The 17,494-nt window shown below is 50.3% G+C and overlaps 4 protein-coding genes across 4 annotated transcripts; 1 reads left to right on the top strand and 3 right to left on the bottom strand.

The window, feature by feature from the left end:
• Positions 1-335: 335 nt before the first annotated feature.
• Positions 336-3,500, bottom strand: mvp1 (sorting nexin Mvp1). Its single transcript, XM_032055393.1, has 4 exons — positions 2,604-3,500; positions 1,800-2,546; positions 1,598-1,719; positions 336-1,534 (listed from the first exon to the last, which is right to left on the bottom strand). The coding sequence occupies exons 1-4, from the start codon at positions 3,109-3,111 to the stop codon at positions 902-904; spliced, it is 2,010 nt and encodes a 669-aa protein (XP_031910429.1). The 5' UTR covers positions 3,112-3,500; the 3' UTR covers positions 336-901.
• A 103-nt stretch (positions 3,501-3,603) lies between these two features.
• On the bottom strand, positions 3,604-7,340 carry BDV38DRAFT_161898 (uncharacterized protein). The gene is made up of 2 exons (XM_032051791.1): positions 4,434-7,340; positions 3,604-4,381 (listed from the first exon to the last, which is right to left on the bottom strand). Exons 1-2 carry the CDS (start codon positions 7,038-7,040, stop codon positions 3,683-3,685), a joined length of 3,306 nt encoding a protein of 1,101 aa, XP_031910428.1. The 5' UTR covers positions 7,041-7,340; the 3' UTR covers positions 3,604-3,682.
• A 69-nt stretch (positions 7,341-7,409) lies between these two features.
• On the top strand, positions 7,410-10,664 carry BDV38DRAFT_161962 (uncharacterized protein). The gene is made up of 2 exons (XM_032051792.1): positions 7,410-7,943; positions 8,002-10,664. Exons 1-2 carry the CDS (start codon positions 7,779-7,781, stop codon positions 10,558-10,560), a joined length of 2,724 nt encoding a protein of 907 aa, XP_031910427.1. The 5' UTR covers positions 7,410-7,778; the 3' UTR covers positions 10,561-10,664.
• Positions 10,665-12,242: 1,578 nt separating this feature from the next.
• Positions 12,243-15,890, bottom strand: amdX (putative C2H2 transcription factor (AmdX); the record flags this gene model as incomplete). The annotated part of the gene is made up of 3 exons (XM_032060563.1): positions 12,243-12,328; positions 12,389-15,748; positions 15,812-15,890. 3 exons carry the CDS (start codon positions 15,888-15,890, stop codon positions 12,243-12,245), a joined length of 3,525 nt encoding a protein of 1,174 aa, XP_031910426.1.
• Positions 15,891-17,494: the final 1,604 nt, after the last annotated feature.

Genomic DNA, 17,494 nt, shown 5'->3' with positions numbered 1-17,494 from the left:
ATCCATGGTCACTGAGCGCCTTATCAATTCCTGGCTTAAATTAAATCCTAATAAACTGGGGACCTGGGATGTGCCCAGCCTTGCAAGGCTGCCAAGGACATTTCCTGATGCCCAGATTGGTTGGCACGAAACAAGAACCGACTCCACAGTGGGGAGCACAGTCACGCTTTCACCCGCCGACCCTCGTGTTGGCTTTCTATGGCCGGAAGAGATTTGCCGGGTAGTCACACGCTATGCATGGTGCATATGTCTATGAACTCTGGCTTGGAGTACATTAATCCCCCTCAACGGTAGTATGGGATCTGTCAGATTCCTTTTTACCCAGTGCAGTCAATCTTAATGATGTATCGGTTCATGTTTCTCACTCCCAACAAGCAGCCCAACCATATTCCAAATTAAAGGTATCAATCCTGGTGGTCCCAGAGGGCCACGAAGAGACTTCAAACAAAAACAATGCAGTAAGCGAGGCAAGATACATCGCAAAAAGACCGCTTCAGAAACATCAGGCTAAACACATAGTGTACTCTCCCCCACGCAATCGTCGGCGACGGCGGCACAGAGAAAAATAAACTCATACACATAGACACGCAACTAAAAAAAAAAAAATAAAAAAAAAATAAAAACGTCTAGACCGGTCGCCTGCATTGCTACAATCATGTCCATCTTCTCAGTCACCCAAAGGCATGCCTTCGACTTGGTCACTCAATGACCGCCAATTATCTGCCTGCAGCTCGGCATACTTGACCCGCTCCTGACTCCAGTCCTGGTGAAGTCGGCTAATATGATACTGGCTCTGCTGGAAATATATTATTTCGTCGCGAATGCATTCTTTGATGAAAACACCGCGCGCATGTTGTTGTACAATCGACTCCTTGTCCTTGAAAGTTCAACAAACGCGACGTCAGTAGATGATGGTAAATTCAGGCGTGGAAGAAATACGCACCTTGAAGATTGCATCCTCTACCTTCTCGATCTCTCCGGGTTTGGCGGTACCTTGAGGGCTTCTCAAAGCCTGTAGCTTCCTCTCGTTGTTCTCGATGCGCCGCTCCAGTTGAGGAATGTTGTTCCGCGCGTAACGGTCTCGGCGGTCGAACATTTCCCGCACACTGACCAGACAGTCTCGCTGGCGCTTCAAGTCCTCCAACACGCCCTCTTCCCAGGCACGTGCCTCATCCTCCAATAGGCTTTGGCTGACAGAGAGATGATTGGCAGTGGCTTTGATACCCTCATTAAGTAAAGGAACGTCGTTGGTGTCAATCGCGTATGTGTCTCGAGTCACCTCCGTGAGGGATTGAAGGGCGAGCGAGAACCGCAGGTGGTCAGCCGCAAGGCCTTCATTGCGCTTGGCCAGACGCTCAAGTAATGTGCATAGGTTGATGTAGATTTCCGCAGACGTCTTTACACCGCCCCTGACGGTCTCGAATGTGTCCGGAAGGGTAGAAGGCAGGGAGTCTTCCAGATCAGGGGGAAGGACTCGCCCAGTAAATTCATCTTGCACAGAAATCGTGGCTTGCTTCCGCCACACGGACAGTTCCTAGTATCGGGTCACTATTAGCCATACATTGCAACTCTCCTTGGAGGCTTAAATAGTGCTTACAGTAGGGACAGTTAGGAACATGATCACGAGTTGCTCCTGGCTAAGGACGGGGTGTCGGACAAGGGCATTGGTAAATCGGACGAGTCCACGGCGACGTTTCTCGAGAAATGCATTGGAATCCGCTGCAAGGTGAGTGCCATTGACTTAGATTTGCGGAAAAAGGTGAGTAAGCTTATTTTAGAAAGCTTCTGCTTTGACATACCTGAAAGTCTCTTCGGTGGAAGAAGAGGAAGCTGTCGGAACGGATACCGTTTTTGGAGACAGTCCAAGAGCCAAACAAAATCACTGTATCGCCGTACCACTGTGCTCCCCCTACGAGCGGACTTTACCTCATAATTGCGATGCTGGAACATGAACATCCCCTCCTTCTCCGGGAGTAGCGTTACCGTCACGAGTTCTTCCACCGGCGGACTTGCTACCCTACTTATCCCCAGTGACCGCCGACGGGGATTTGGGTCACTGTGATCACTACTAGGAGGGCCAAATCCTCCAAGTCCAGTCCGGGCTGTTGCTCCAAGCCCACCATCACTCGGGGTATTGCCAAGACTTTCACCCCATCCAAATCCTGAGCCGTGGGACGGCGCAGGATCTGTTTGGCCATTCAAGCGGTTGGTGTTCGAAATTTCATTGGGGTTATTGTCCTCACCGACTCTACTAGACCAAGCATTAGTAGCGGACCGAACACTACCATAGCCATTCAACACGGGATGGTCGGATTCGAGTTGTGCGTGGGTATGTCCGCGATGCAGCTCTGGACTACCCCAAGGGTCGGACTCGAAGCCTGTCATCGATTCTCGTCGTGACCGTCGTGATTGAGCTGAGTGGGGCGCTTGCTGGGGTGACGCAGGGCGAGGTGGAGTAATCGGCCGCTCTTGCGACGGCGCAGGGGTGCCGGATTCCTGCTTTGCGCGCAACGCATCAAGGTATAAGCTTTTCGGTGCGGGGAGCTCTGCGGTTAAACTAGGTTAGAATTTGGGCAATATACTAGGGTCGAATGTATCTTTACTCTTGCGCCTGTCATCGACTGCATCTAATGTAAGGTCTTCCCCTTCTTGCGCAAGGCCCACGAGTGCTAGAAGAACGTTGAACTCGCCACGTCCCAGTCCATTTGCACTATCGATATCACCAGAAACAACAATGTTGAGGATTCTTTCTTGGTCAGAGGCACTGACCCCGCTGCCGGACAGAATTTCCCTGACTGAAGTCAGTCCAATACCGGCGCCAACGCGATCGCCTGCACTGAGGACTAGGTCGTAGGCATCGATATAACTCTCGGGGGCATCCGAGTCCGATAGTAAGGTCTTCACGAGCTTATGCCTGGCAGTCCTCTTGTTGACATTGTTATTCCACGGTGAACCAGAGCCCAGGTCGTCATCGTCGGCGAAAAGGGAGGAGCCCAGGTTGGCATTGCTACCAGTACCTAGAGAGGGTTCGTCGGCGAAGAGCGAAGACTTGGACCTATGAGCTGAATTGCCTGCCGAGGAGTCCTCGGGAGATGTGCCGAACAAGGACATGGAGGGAGGGGGCTTCTATGAGGGAAAGCGCCGGCGAAAAGAGGAGGTGTTGATCCAACGGTATCCCGTTATGCAGCGGAGTTCGGTCGGAGGCGGGAGATAAGGTAGGTGATGATGTGATGGGACCAAACAACAGCCAACCCCCACTGGTAACGACCCCAATACCAAGGTTTGATTGTGCAGCTGAGCAGGGATAACAATTAAATCTGAAAATAGAAACACATTAGAATGAGAAAAAGACCGGCTTTTCCTTGAATGGCACTTTCTGAAGCAAGAGCCACGAGATGAAGCTGCAGCAGTCAGTTCTTGGAAGTGAGGAGAGGCGGAGAAGCTCTTTGGCAGTTGGTCCACTGATGGCGCTAAGCAACTTTGGGCCACACCTGTCCACGGCACTCTCCAAGATGTTTGTTTGTTATACTTCTCATTTTTTTTTATTATATATTTTATTTTGCCAATTTTGTCCTTGCTTTGAAATTTCTGGATTCTATTGACTCATATATCCGCGGCTTTATAAATACATTTCTCATATCGTAATTTCTATAACGGACCAATTCCATTGGGTATCTATACATCAAAACCCCCCCTCGCTGGAACTCTCTGTTGCTGCATGGTCATTGCATTCTCTGTCAGGTTCCGCGCACGTAACCACAAAATAGCCATTCTGTACTAATAGATCCTGCCAATCTTGCCCACCCGTGGCGAGAATAAGCGTAGGATTCACATCAGGAGGAAACCATCGCTCCTTTCGTGTTTCGGCTTTGCTGCCACCCTCAAGTGCCGCTCGACTCGCCCTTGTTGTTCGCGCCCTCTTCGAACCCTGCCCATTCTGAGAGTGCAATCCGCTGAGTTGCATCCGATACTGCTCGAGGCGAAGATCAAAGGCGATAATCGCACGCACGTACGGACCAAGGTCTTCACTGATAGGTCGTATCCCGTTTTCGAACGATGGACTCAGCCGTCCTGTTGGTAGAGGGAATACATAATTGGCTCTCATGACTGGCTCAAAGGCTCTAGTAAATTCGGCCTGCTGGGAATTTGTGAATTTTGGTTTGGTGACGTTTTTTAGTACTTTCTCCGCTTGTAATGATTCGATGTTGGTTTCGTGACATGGCCGGAAAACCCTGTTTAATAAAACCTCAAATGTACTCCCGATGCTTGTAGACAATGCCGAGTGATCGTGTACGACATCGGCGTGCAATAAGGGATAACCGTCAACATAGTTCGCCTTTTGCTTCTCCGGCATCGGAGGGATAGAAGTATCAACAGCATCCTACTAAAAGTCAACATGTGTGCAAAGTAAGCGGCCTATGACAGCGACTTACCAATCTGAGATCAGGTGAACAACCAAGGCTTAGGACGTCAAGAGCACTTCTCATATCCATGAGGTTGGACTGATATTGTAGTCTGTCAAGTCGTTCTTTGTTTGACGCAGCCGGTGCAGCATGCGCCAAATCCGTATCTGGCATTCTTTCCGCATCCTGTAGACTGAGATCCCACCAAGAGAAGGCTTCTTGTTGTGATTCGACCTCACTGTCTAAGCCTTTAATCAACAGCATGTCACGGCTAAACCAGCCCATGAACGGTTCGTACGAGTTCATGCTGATCACTCGGAGCGGAAAACCGTCCTCGTCCACATCGGAACCACGGGGCCATCTGTCAACCATCCAATCAAGACCAGACTTTTCACTACCGATAGCCATTTGACACCAGAAGTTCAGTTCAGTGATTGTTCGACGTAGATCCCCGCCAGTGCTAATGTAAAGGTCGTCGATAGCCTCGCGTTTAAGCATATGACCTTCATTCGCAGCTAGTAGAAGACAATAATCAACGACAAGGTGCCGAGGTGGGGAACGGTATCTGAGAATGGCGTGAAAAGATATATCCCCTAGTGGGATACGACTCTCATCATTACAAGTTATGATGATAGGACGTTTTGATTGATTGATTAGCGCCAATACTCCTGGCCAAAACTGCTTGTCTTCCTCAAAGAGAAGGTCCGCTTCCTCCAGAAGAATGAAAGATTGTTTCTGACTCCGGGCACATTTCTGGTCTGGTTGGTTTTCCGTCTCTTGTCTTTTAGATTTTTTATCCTTGCTAGCACCGCCAGCCGTGGACTTGAAGAAGCCCATCAGTTTATTCTGTTTGGAATCGTAGGCTTCGTCTTTCGGAGAGCCAATATCGGAGGATTCGCGGCTGGGTTTCTCGTCGTTACCATTCACATTATGCACAAGGTGATTTCGAGTCATATCACCAACGCGGTCCAAAATGTCCCTGGCACTGCGGCGGCTACCCGGATTGATCTCGAATACCTCAAAATCAAGCTCCTTTGCGGCCGCGTAAATGGATGCAGTCTTTCCAGATCCAGAAGGGCCACTTAGAAGTATTGCATTAGACACGCGCCCCTTTTCTAGAGTTAGATCACCAGACCGGATAAGTGTTCTCTTGGACGAGACTGTTACACCACCCGCTAGCTCATCCTCTGATTCATCGACTTCGCCCAGTTCAGATGCCTCGTCTGCACTGGAAACAATGAATCCATCTAGATTTTCCGTTTTCTTGCGCTTCTTTCGTTTCTTTTTGTCTAAGCTTCGTTTGGCCTCTCCATCTTTGGAGGCTTTACCTGTATCGACAGCAGACACCATAAGGAATCTCAGCCAATCCCGCAGCATGGAAGCTTCCCTGGTTGTCTGGAGCACTTGCCCAGCTGAGGTTGGTGCATACTTTTGTGTCCAGAGATAATTGTCGCACTCCCCACGGTCAAATGCAGTCATCGAATTTGGTATACAGGTGTATAGTTTGGCAATAGCCGGATGACATGTGTCACGGAGAGCGTAGCTATCCGGATTCGATAAGGTAGACTGGGATAACTGTCCGGCTATTGCTTTTTGTAGGATGTTCCCGCTAGCGACATGCCTCTCAGGTATCCGTAAGATTTTGGCGGACTCCTGGCAAAATCCTTGCATCTCCAGCGACAGCACGCTCTCTTTGTCTTGAATGCTAATAGCAGCCACCTTGGACTTCTTTCTATCCATATTTGGTGAATATTGCAAATTAGGTTGTCCTGCTTGACTTCCACGGATATGGACAAAATCTCGTGGGGGCCATACGGGCTGCATAGGTTCTGGAAACTTAGAAGCTCGCTGTGTAAAGGGAGTGTTTGTGGTAGTCTTAATGACTCCTAAACTTGGTGTTGAAGACTTCTGAGACGGCAGTGGGGCCTTCATGACTCCTTCCTCCCTTTTGTCGGCCGCTGTAGAACTTTTGTTACTAACCTGGGGTTGCAAGGCATCTGATTTGCGTGTCGCTTTCTTTAAAAAGAATGGATGAGTTGGTTTTGCTGGTTCGTCTTTAGCTGCAGGACGAACAGGTGGCTGACGTTTAACGGGAGGGCCGTATTTCGTCCGGCCACTAATGATGTCGTCAATGCGTTTCCCCAAGCTCTCCATAGCATTTATGTTGGAATATTTGATGATCACCACCTTATGCTTGTTGCCCCCATCTTTTCGAGGCTCTGATTTGCCGCGCCCCTTATCCTTCTTCTTCGTGGACTTGTCCGACTTATCCGCGACAGGCGAGCCCAAAAGCTTTCCGTTGGGGTTCAATCTGATGGTTTTCTGTCGTGGAGACCTCCTAGGAGTCGCCTTATAAGGCGCAGAATCATCCGTTGCATGGGAGCTATCTTGAGGACCCGCGACTTCAGGCGAAGGAGTTGAAGGGAGAGCGCTAGCTCCAGTTTCAGTCACATTAGGGCCATCATCTTCAGCGGGTGTAGGTATACCATCGACCGGAGTGCTTTCACCGTTGGAAGTTGACGGGGGGCTTTTGGCCGTGATGTAGTTGACTATGGAACCCTCCGAGTGACTGACATCGTTGGACTTATCAGTCTTGCGTCTTTTCCTGCGGGATGCATTGGGATCATGCTCGAGCATCGCGACGGGTCTGTGTTCCGGGGAAGGTAATTCATAAAGTACGGGGTAGGGTGAGATATATTCGCTTGTTGATCGTTTATTTAGGGACAATGGGCTGCCATTGTGCAGGAGGTCATATGAAGGGAGTAAACCGTCTCCTGGGATGCTCTGAGGGATGGTGTTGGTTGGTACTCCTAGGTCTATTGTGCATGAGTATATTGGAATGCAGCGATGGGGGAGTGAAATGACCTCTTTGAAAAAAAGGATGAATCGTTCGTTGCTCTTCCTGTCCCATCGCCATAGATCACGGCGATGTGTTAATTTGATGAGCTGACGCTCATCGCTCGATAACGGTCAGATTGAACAGAAATTGTACATGCAAGATATATGTGAAAACAAGCTAAGGATGAAAGTACTAAGATTGATGAACAAGTCAATGGTAATATGGGCGTACAGCAGTTGAGACTGAGATAGGCATAATTAAAGCACGAGATTGAAAGCACCAAAAGAACGCGAAGAAGCGCGTATTCTCGCGCGGCCACTCTCTCCGCCTGTACGTCATTTACTGTACCTTAAGTGTAACGGAGGTACATCGTAAATTTAAAGCTAGCCTCCTTCGGACTAGCATCGTAAACCATCGGAACAACATAGGACCGGAAATTTTTCAGGATGCATCGAAATGAATTTCTTCAAGAGGCTACACTTGCTCAGCATTTCAGCGGCAACGGTCGCGCACGTTAAAAATTGATATCTGCTGCCATGGATCTGCAGCAGCCGTCGGTCTTGGCCCAATTGCCTCGCCCCTTGCACGCATCCAAGGGCAAAACCCATATCGGTGAAGTCTATAGCCTCTCCGACTCTAAAAAGCGCAAAAGATATGAAGTTGCTGTCGCGGTCGATGGAGAGGCCGTGAACATCTACAATGTAGGCTTGGCTGGCTTTTTGTGTCCTGTATAATTAATGCTAAGTGTTTTGACATTAGATACAAACTCCGAAGCTGGTGACCTCCTACGCTGTTCCTCCGCAATCCACATTTTCGTGTGAGCCATGCTCGGTGCGCAGAAAGCTTTCAGACAAATCGGTCGTGAAAAGGCAGACCTATGTTGCGGTCAACCCTCAGAAAGAGATCAAGTGCTTTGTTGAAGAAAGCGGCGGAAACGGATCGAGCGCGCCTGTCATCTCTTCCTCGTCTTTCTCCGTGAAAGATTCTAGCAGTCCAACGGTTTTCATCGGCATCTTCCCGACTGGATCTAGCGAGGAGGAGGAAAAGAACCCATTCGATATCGTGACAGTTCAACAAGATGGTCGTGTCCGGAGACTGGCAGCGGACCTGGACAACCAGCACTGGAGTCTCCAGCATAGTGAGCTCGCAAAGATCTCTTCGTCTCATGCTGTTCAAGCTTGCTTCCTCGTTGAGTTTGAAGACGCCAAGAAATCCCTGTTCAAGAGAAGACAGGATCTTGCCGCTTTGGCTTTGGGGGATCTGGTAGACTCTAACGTGGATGAACCTTCAGTGCTGTTGCTCGTTTCGCATCCAACTGGTTCCAAGGAGATCAAACTGAGCGATGTCAAGGTCCATATGTTCTCCGTACCCACCAAGATTCCTTCTCAGGAAAGGAGTCTTGACGAGAGTCAGAAAATGAAGCATCTTTTGACTTTCAGCATTCCAGATATTAAGGGACAAGAGTTATTTGAAAGCAGTGGCTTGGAATGGGATTTCCATACCGGATCGGCAGGGCTGAATCTATCTTTCGCCAAGGGATTCGTCAACTTCGACCTTTCTCAGTACAAACCGACAGTGACTTCGCAGTTTATTCTTGAAAACGAAGATTTCTCTTCTTTGATGCGCATATCCCCCCAGTCAGTCATTGGTGCCGGGAATTCGATCGTCGCATTGTTTGATACCCAATATAAATCCATCCAGCGCAGCATCGCCATCGACGACATCCACGGAAGCAACAGCTCCAAGGCACGGACAAAGTTTATCAGTTACTATGCAAAGCTGGGAATTGCAGTAGCAACCAAGGGAAACACACTATTTGCGTTCGACCTGAGCTCGTCCAACTCGCTTTCGGGTTCCTCTCTTAAGCGGTCGAGAGACAGTCTTCTGATTGACGCAATTGGACGCGGTATCGGATCATCCATCTCTCAGTGGGATGTAACTCCAAAGAAGCTACGGACTGACCAATTGACGTCGTTGGGCCTCACCTCGAAGGAGCAGGTCAGTCGGTGGAACGACCTGGTCACTGACTTGCGCGTGGCCTCGGAATCGAAAAATGGCGGCGCCTTCGACAGTGCTGTGCAGGCGTACTTCGAGGCCAGTAACGTTGATGCTCTGCCAAAACAGTATGTCAATCCAGAAGTCATGCTGTTCCTGCTCTCTTGTATCTTCTCTATGAAGGATGCCGTGAACAAGGACCAATTGTCCGTCTCTTCGTCGTCACAGCTGTCCATTGACGTCTGGCCCGAGCACACATGCCAATGGCTTACTCAACTGGGCCATCTGTCTCTCGACAACGTCGAAATTGCCCTACGCCGATCACTCAAGCCCCGTATCCTGCCCGCATTGCCAACCGGGTCATTTGTGCAAGCTCTCATAGATGCGGACCCCACCCTTAAGCGCCTCATCGACATCCTCCAAGGCCCTGTCACATTCAGCTCTGATGAATTAGCTTACACGCTCAAATTCTTCCTCAACATGGCGCGCTCCCGCTCCGCAGCTCTCGAAGAGACACCCCAGGCCATAACCTCCGGCGAAGAGAACAGCATCGAGGCCATCCAGAACCCCGAAGCCACACTCCAGGACATCTTCCGCGGGCTAAACACCACCCTCCGGAAGATCCACATCCACCCTCTCCCAACAATCACCACCTCCATCCGCTCCACCCTCTCCAGGACCGAGATCATCGCCATGGTCCACCACCTCCGTCTCTCCCTCGCAACAGGCGGGTACGCATCCCGCTTCACCGAAAACCCCCCAACCCCAATCTGCCCCGACCAAACCACCCCCTCCCTCACCCTCAACACAATCACAGACCTTCTCAACGTCTCCGTCGACGCAGTAGGCCCATCCGGCTGGATCTCCGCCACCGCGTTCGACGACACCCCCACCCGCGAAATGGACCTCATCGCAGACATGAAATCCGAAATCTCCGCCGCCCTGGCCGGTGTCGAAGAAGCCTCCTATCTGAAGGGCGTCCTCGGCGAATACCTCCGGTACACAGATAGCGTCGCCAAGTCCGCCAAATCCGCCGCCACCAAAAAACCCAAGGACAGCGACGAACCCATGTCCTCGCTGGTGCGCTTCGAGAAACTCAACGGCGCAGACGTGATGGTCTTCCGCTCCGCGGAGGAAGAAGGCTTCGAAGGCGACGCAAGCGGCAAGATGCTCCCGTTGTCGTTGAAGGCTGCCTCGACGGATGTCGGCAGGACGAAGGTGAAGAGGTCGACGGGCGAGGTGCAAAAGAGGAGTAATCGTGAGATTGGATACTTGCGCCGGAAGGCTGTTGGGAAATACTCGTTTGAGAGACTTATTGTATAGATATCATATCATACATGTACTGTTCCATCGTTGCAACTACCTTTTTCTTAAGAAAAAAGTAAATGTGAAAAAGTCTGGTTGAATTGGGTGTTTCGATGTAGATAGATAATCTAGGTCATGTTATATACTGATTGTCACGATTACGACCTTGTTTGATGTCTCCATTACCTTGCTTTAACTGGAAGGGTAAACTTTGCACCATATTTTTCTATATATTTGGTCTTCTATAATCTCGTTTCATAAAGATTACTGCCCGATATATAGAATAACACACGACTACTATACACCTATCCAAGGGTCTTTCAAACCACAGCCGCGTCTGACTTACCATAACTTGGCACTGTGGCAACTCAACGTCATGCCGATGCTTTGGTTTTGCTCTGCACAGGTGCGTATCAGGTATCATCTCTTCCGAAGAGAAGAGTTGTTACAGTGATGAGTGTCTCCCCATAAAATGATTGCCATTGTATGTAGCCCGATGTATAGGAAGGATAGAACTCTTAGACATGCAGATTGGATAATCTTGGTTGCACTGACCTAGGGTGTACCGATAATACATAGGAAGATGGGTTAGGTTTCTCTGGGCATTGTGGTGGCAATTTGGTCCCATGTCGACGTGATATCTGCCAATAGCTAGGAGGATATTTGATTACGCTCATCTTTACTCAACAGGTAGTATGCCTATTGTTACCCGCTTTAATATAGCGTCGTGCGCTTGTGAGAGAGAAGTGAACGTCAGGTCTATGTCACTCACATTGGTCATTTAGATATCAGAACGCACTTTGATTCAATATGTACATCATTTATGTATGGCTATATATGCACAAAGATGGGATAGATCGAGGCATTCGCCAGCATACTTTAGCTTTCTTTTTTTCATGCTGTGAAATCATCTCATCAAAACTGGCCTGGGTATCGTGAATATCTCGGTCCTTCACTTCTCACATGGGTGGCCCCGATGGCTTCAATCATTCGTGTAACATGGTGCAAAATACATGGAAATAGCATTTCAATCATCACAGCCGGGCAGAAACGCAGTCAAAATGGGCATAACACAAGGTAATCCGCACATTGCATGACACAAAAAACAGTCGTCCATGGCAGACACCAGAAAGAGCCAGCGTTGTCACACGGCAAGGATGACTGGAATGGCATCGAGTCGCACAACACCGGTGTACAACCCGACTGACCGGTTAAAGTGATGCAGCTCCACCTCGTAGGATATGCTCGGATATCACTTCGCGTATTGTCGTAACAGCGTGTATCAAATGCTCTCATAGGAAAGAGATAATGATCAAAAGGGAAGGAAAGAAGAAACACAGTGTCCACTTGAACAAAAACAGAACTCCACAAAATAGATCATCGTAAAACACCGAACAAGTATGCGTCATAAGGAACATGCATGGTAAGGCCCGGATAGTAAACCGCAAATAGAACTCAAAAGGCTAGTGTAACAGAATCAACTCAACTGAATGCTAGGCGATCACATGAGGTTTTGTCTAAGCAGCACGAAGCCACCAGCTTCCCAATCAAGATAACCTCGTCTTACTGCACTGAAACGGAGACGAGGGAAATAAAGTAAGTGAACAAGGCCACGTAACCCTATACAAGGCTGTGAAACCTCAGCAGCAGGTAGATACAAAAGGGAGCAGAAGAATGATGGGCCACTCAAGCCGGTCGATTTAATCCGTTCTTATGGCCGAATTTTCAGCGCGCTCCTTCAGTCGCATAGCTTGCGCTTCGAGTGATCGAGCCATGAGCTTCGTGACTGACCGAAAGTTAGTTTGGCCTGAACCATGCGAGTCGTAAGGGAAGAAATTCAACTCACCAGGCCAGACAGCAGCCCTGTCCAGAAGGCTTGCCGTGGCAATCAGAATCTTACAACCATATCCCCCTTCCACAACGCTAGGCAGCCGTTGTAAGACGCTTAGGGTAGATACAGTCGCACTGGTTTGTACCTCCGCTTGCATCTTGGATTCAATACTCGCAAGTATCTCCTTGATCTTCTCCAAGAGTTTACAATCCTCCTCTTCCAGCAACATAACGTTCGAAGCTTGGACCAGATCAATTTCGTCACGCCCTAGCAGCCCCAAGTAGGGGCCCACCCGCTCCTGCACAGTTGTAATCCACTCGGCAAGGACTTGCGCACAGTCAAAAGTACACATCGCACACTGAATGGGCAAGTCTCGACATGTAAATTCCGCGAAAGTATTCCCGAGCCGGTCTGACATAGATATTGAATCTGCTGCATAGAAAGCTGCTTTCCGTAAATGCCTCTCGCGCTTTGACTGGCCCGGACGGTGCACGCCCATGAGAGTCTGCATCGGATGCTCTTGCGTAGGAGTCTTGGATATTGCAAGGTCGGCTACCCCGAGGTCTGCCACTGAATCGCGACGGTTGTCCACGTGAAAGACGTTTTCGGTGATCGACGGATCTAGCACATCCGAAGGAATATCTTCCACGTGATTGACGATGTCAGTCCCTCGCGCGAGCTCGTCCGACATAGCATTCCAATCACGTTGCCAAAAAGCTTCTTTGCAGCGACCTAGATTAACGAACAGCCGAACATAAGCTAGGTCTAGCAACGGGATACTATCTGCCGAGAGAGGACCTGCCCCAAATGGATTCGGCCGCTCCAGACTGTGTATAGGGTTGCTCGCCCAAGCAGCCTGCCACGCCCGTAAAGCTGGCTCAATATGTGCTTGCATGGCATCGGTTTCCCGGGCAGTCCACTGTCGGCCCATGTGTCGCTGCCGAGTCTCCCAAATGTAGTTATGGAGAGCGTAGATTAGCACGAGGCAACCAGAGGTGCTGGGCTTCAAATCGCTGTTTGACGAATCTTCTGACGTAGTATTGTTGCTGGTCGGGGTCTGCGATTGACTTTGCTCCCGTTGGCTGGCGGTCAAAAGCGTCGTCAGAGCCGAAGGGAAGGACAGGCCCTTCTGGGACGCAAGGTGCCCGCCCTTCTTCCTCCATGCCTGAGGCGACTCTGCTGCCCAGATATCCTCTTCACATGGAAGGTCCAGGCGAATTTCAGAATTGGTCAAAGCAGGAGCATGATTATAAGCGGACACAAGGAAGCAGGAAAGGGCGAAGATGGCGAAAAGAGTACGCTTCCGTTCCTCGACTATTTTCCAATCCAACCAGTCCTTTCGTTCCCGCGGTGGGCTCAAGGAGGAGGCCCAGGTCTCAGGATCAGGACTGGCGTCTTGAGAGCCATCTCTATTGCCGAGACCGGCATTGAGATATTCCTGAGGCAGATCTCTCGCATCTAGATGATGTGTCAATTCTGCGGCTCGGGCAAGGCTGACTAACGCTGCACAGTGCGTACTCGCGATGTCGGCGGAGGTCTTGTCGCCACAGGTATGACCGTAAATGACGTTCAAAAGCATCGCCTGCACCAACCAGAGCGGAGTGTTGTGGACCGAGTTGTCGCGGGTAGAATTGGCCCGACTAAAAGCGGCGGACATGTCTGCTTTTCGACGTTCTTCTAGATAAAGCTGGATCATCTTTTTAGCGGCTTCGAAGAGGTCTTTGGAGGCTGCGGTGTCGTATTCGTAGAGCGCGCCAATGGCTGCCATGGAGAGGATCAAACAGCCGCCACCGCCAGCAACACCAGTAGAACTCAGATTGAGATGGCCGCTGGGGGTTCGTAGATTATTCGTGTACTCGGGGGCTTGGAAATCGAGGGTCGGGATATGGAGAAAGGGCATGTGTGGGTGAAAATAGGTGATGTAAGCTGAGATGTAACGCTGCATATCGGAAGTGCTGGGCAACGGGCCGGAACTGTTGAAGCTGGAAGAGCGCGAGAAGAGGTCACGGCAGTGAAGCATGCCGCTGGCTGGCTGAGAATACTTGCGGTGGTTGAAACCGGTGGGTTGGGCCATGCTGGCTAGTAGAGCCTGTCGGGTGGAGTCTGTAAAGGTATCGGTTGAACTTGAGGAATGGTGAGTTCGTAGGGCACTATTCGCGAAAGGTAGGTTGAAAGGATTAGGAGAGTCTCCGTTGGTTGCCATAGAGGATGATAACATACTCTGCGAATGTCCCCCTACCATGGGCTGGCCCACCGAGGTCATGGAGGGAGGGGTGGCATAGCTTTCAGCAAACGGGTTTTGTGTCATCAGAGACTTGGGTGAAACAGTTTCCGGGGGGATTCCTAGATCATTAAAAGTGGGAGATGTGTAGTCAATGAACTGATTGGAAGGCGGTCCGGTGTGGGGTGGAAACGGGTTGTGCCAGCTCGCTGACGACACGGAGTAGCGGTGCCCTCCGTCCATCATGGCTTCACTGATGCCACTCTGGCTCCCGGTGCTCATCGCCGATGGCGATGATTCATCAATTACCGACTCGTTACCTTTCCCCATCTGCATGGATGGATCGAATCCGTTCATCCAATCAAAGCTGAACTCATCCTCCATCATAGGATCCGTGGGCGGCATTTGATGAGCACCCTGTGTGTACGGTGAGGAAGGTGAATCGTTTCCGTACCCTTGGGGCGAACCACCAAAGTGTAATTGGGCCGGGTTGATGGTACTGTGACCCATGAACATATCTCCCAGGCTGACGTCGAAGCTACCATACACTGGAGCCGTACGCAACCCGCCCGAAAGATCCATCGGTAGTCCATGGGTTTCCAACTTCGTTAGGCCATTCACCGGGGGATGAGCGGAGCTGAATCCACGATAATCCAGATTGGGCCCCACCGGTGCTGCGCCGAGACTAGGATGGTAGGCATGACCGTGGGTGGGCGCCGCTGGCGTGGGGTTGGTGGAATTGGGAAGTCCCAGAGAAGTACCATCAATATGGCTGATGGTATTGGCTCGGGGACGCATGGTGCTGGACGCATTAACGATGGAGTTCTTGCGCACGCGATTTGTCCCCGTCCCAGCGGCTCCCGTGCTTTCTCTCCGGGCATTTCTGGGTCGCGACGACGGGGTGGTGGTCATGTGTAGCTTTTGCTGATGTCTCAGGAGTAGATCACGACGAGCAAAGCAGCGCGAACAGTCCGGGCACTCAAATGGCTTCTCTTTAGTATGTGAGCGCTCATGTCGTTTGAGATGCTCCAGCCGGGCAAATGAACGACCGCATGTTGTACAAACATGAGGCCGAGGCTTATCAGTTTTGGGTGGCGGGATATTGGTCTGGCCGTTTGTTTCGGCCTTCTTTGTGTTTTCCTTGGTAGACGGCGCTGACGATGCCTGGTCAGGAACCGAAACAGATGTTTTCCATCACCACGTAAACAAGTACTCACCAGACATATCTCCGGGCACCTCACTAATACTTGCTAGATCTTCGGTTTTGGGGCTGGTGGCCAGGTCCTGACCCACCATTGTGTCTAATAACATCCTTTTACTTTTTTCTGACAAGATCGCTCGTGCAGACACCGGCTTTGGCAAGTGGCGTTATCTGCAGCGTGAGCGAAGATGGAAATGGGGGGAGTGTAGAAGGACGTCACTAGTGGTAATCGGCGAAATCCTCTTGGTAGTAGGGGCCTGAGAAGGTTACTGCGAACACCGTTTGTCCCTGGACATTGACTGCTTTCTGCGTTTGGGCAAGTCAGTCCCGTAATCGACGAGAGTGTAATAGCTTATAGGGAGGGGTAGTCAATGACAAAAGTTCCTCTAGTTGAGGCGATGGGGTTATAAGGGGACTGGAGAATTATGGGACAACCAACCAGCGCAACGAGTCTAATCGTGTAAATCGAACAAAATAAGAGTAGTGGTTGGAAGGGAAAGCGCGACAAAATCAAGCGAATTGCCCCGTCAGGGAGATGAGAGGAAGCCGAAGGCGTGGAATGTCAGATACCACGAGGTTAAGTGGGCTGTGGCGAAGTGGTTCCTGGGAAACTTGAGCGAGGTGTAATCAGCAGGGGTTAAAGTTTGGAGGCAATCCAAAGAAGAACCACGGATACAAAACTCACAGGAATGGGCGAGAGCAAAATGACACGAAATGACTTCATGCACAACCAGTTGTTCCAGACCGTAATATGGCGTTGGCGTATACCGAATGGAGCAACAGGAGCGACTGGTCCGATGTTGATGCGGGCAACGGCGTTTCGTACAGTAGAAATCGATCGGATGGGGGTGCCGGAGATAGCCGAATTGATAGAGGAACTTCGACTGCGAATCAATTGCTGATAAGCCAACGAAAGCGTGTGGGGAAATGAAGCGTTGGCGAGAAGAAGCGGAGGAGAGGGGGGGGAATGAAGGAGAAGAGAGGACAGGTAATGGGATAGTTGGGGGGTAATGGTGGGGAGGACGATCCAAAAGGAAAGAAAGATGAATGAAGAAGTTTGAATAAGACGGTGCCGGGAGGAAGAGCGAGAGAAGATGTAGTAGTAGCAGTGGTAGAAGGTAGTAGTAGTAATCGTCGTGAATCCGTGTACTTACCTACTAATTCGAGCTTAGTGGTCCGAGACTAGTCGCAATGGTCTCTGCTCGCTGAGTGGACTGAAAGGGAAAGCAGTGGGAATGGTCGCACGAGGCAGGTAATAAATGGAAAATGGGGATTATCCCTCGTCAGCAGTTGCTCCAGAACTTTTTGGTTAATATGCAGACGATGATTGCTTGGAAGTTGACAGATGCTCGTAACTCTGCCACAGACTAGCCGCTGAACTAACTCCTTACCCCAGCGACTGTTGCGGGATAAACCACGAAAGACCAGGCGCCCTGAGAAGGATTAGTCAGGATTATTACCCAATCATGTCTAGCCTGATGGGGCCACCGGCATTAGTGCACCGTCGGTTGCAGGGGAGCATGGGCCATGACAGGGCCAGAGCCAAGCCGACTGCCCCACGGCCCCGGTCACGGGGGAGTGGATGTGGTTGTTTGTTAAGTTCAATTGTTGTACTGTATCGTCATTCTCGGGCCCCCGGGTATTATCTGTCATTTATTTTTATTTTTTTTATTCTTGATTTTATTTTATTCCTTTTTAC

This window comes from Aspergillus pseudotamarii, assembly GCF_009193445.1.
Source record: "Aspergillus pseudotamarii strain CBS 117625 unplaced genomic scaffold BDV38scaffold_54, whole genome shotgun sequence".
Taxonomy (NCBI): domain Eukaryota; kingdom Fungi; phylum Ascomycota; class Eurotiomycetes; order Eurotiales; family Aspergillaceae; genus Aspergillus; species Aspergillus pseudotamarii.
Note: the sequence above shows the minus strand (reverse complement) of the source record. Positions and strands in the feature narration are given on the sequence as shown.

Bases quoted from the DNA above. Each gene is read 5' to 3' on its own strand.
- BDV38DRAFT_161962 (XM_032051792.1), top strand. From the start codon at position 7,779: ATGGATCTGCAGCAGCCGTCGGTCTTGGCCCAATTGCCTCGCCCCTTG. The intron at 7,944-8,001 runs GTAGGCTTGGCT...TTTTGACATTAG, and splicing joins AGGCCGTGAACATCTACAAT to ATACAAACTCCGAAGCTGGT.
- mvp1 (XM_032055393.1), bottom strand. From the start codon at position 3,111: ATGTCCTTGTTCGGCACATCTCCCGAGGACTCCTCGGCAGGCAATTCA. The intron at 2,547-2,603 runs GTAAAGATACAT...GTTTAACCGCAG, and splicing joins AGTCGATGACAGGCGCAAGA to AGCTCCCCGCACCGAAAAGC. The intron at 1,535-1,597 runs GTAAGCACTATT...ACCCGATACTAG, and splicing joins TGTTCCTAACTGTCCCTACT to GAACTGTCCGTGTGGCGGAA.
- BDV38DRAFT_161898 (XM_032051791.1), bottom strand. From the start codon at position 7,040: ATGCTCGAGCATGATCCCAATGCATCCCGCAGGAAAAGACGCAAGACT. The intron at 4,382-4,433 runs GTAAGTCGCTGT...GACTTTTAGTAG, and splicing joins GTTCACCTGATCTCAGATTG to GATGCTGTTGATACTTCTAT.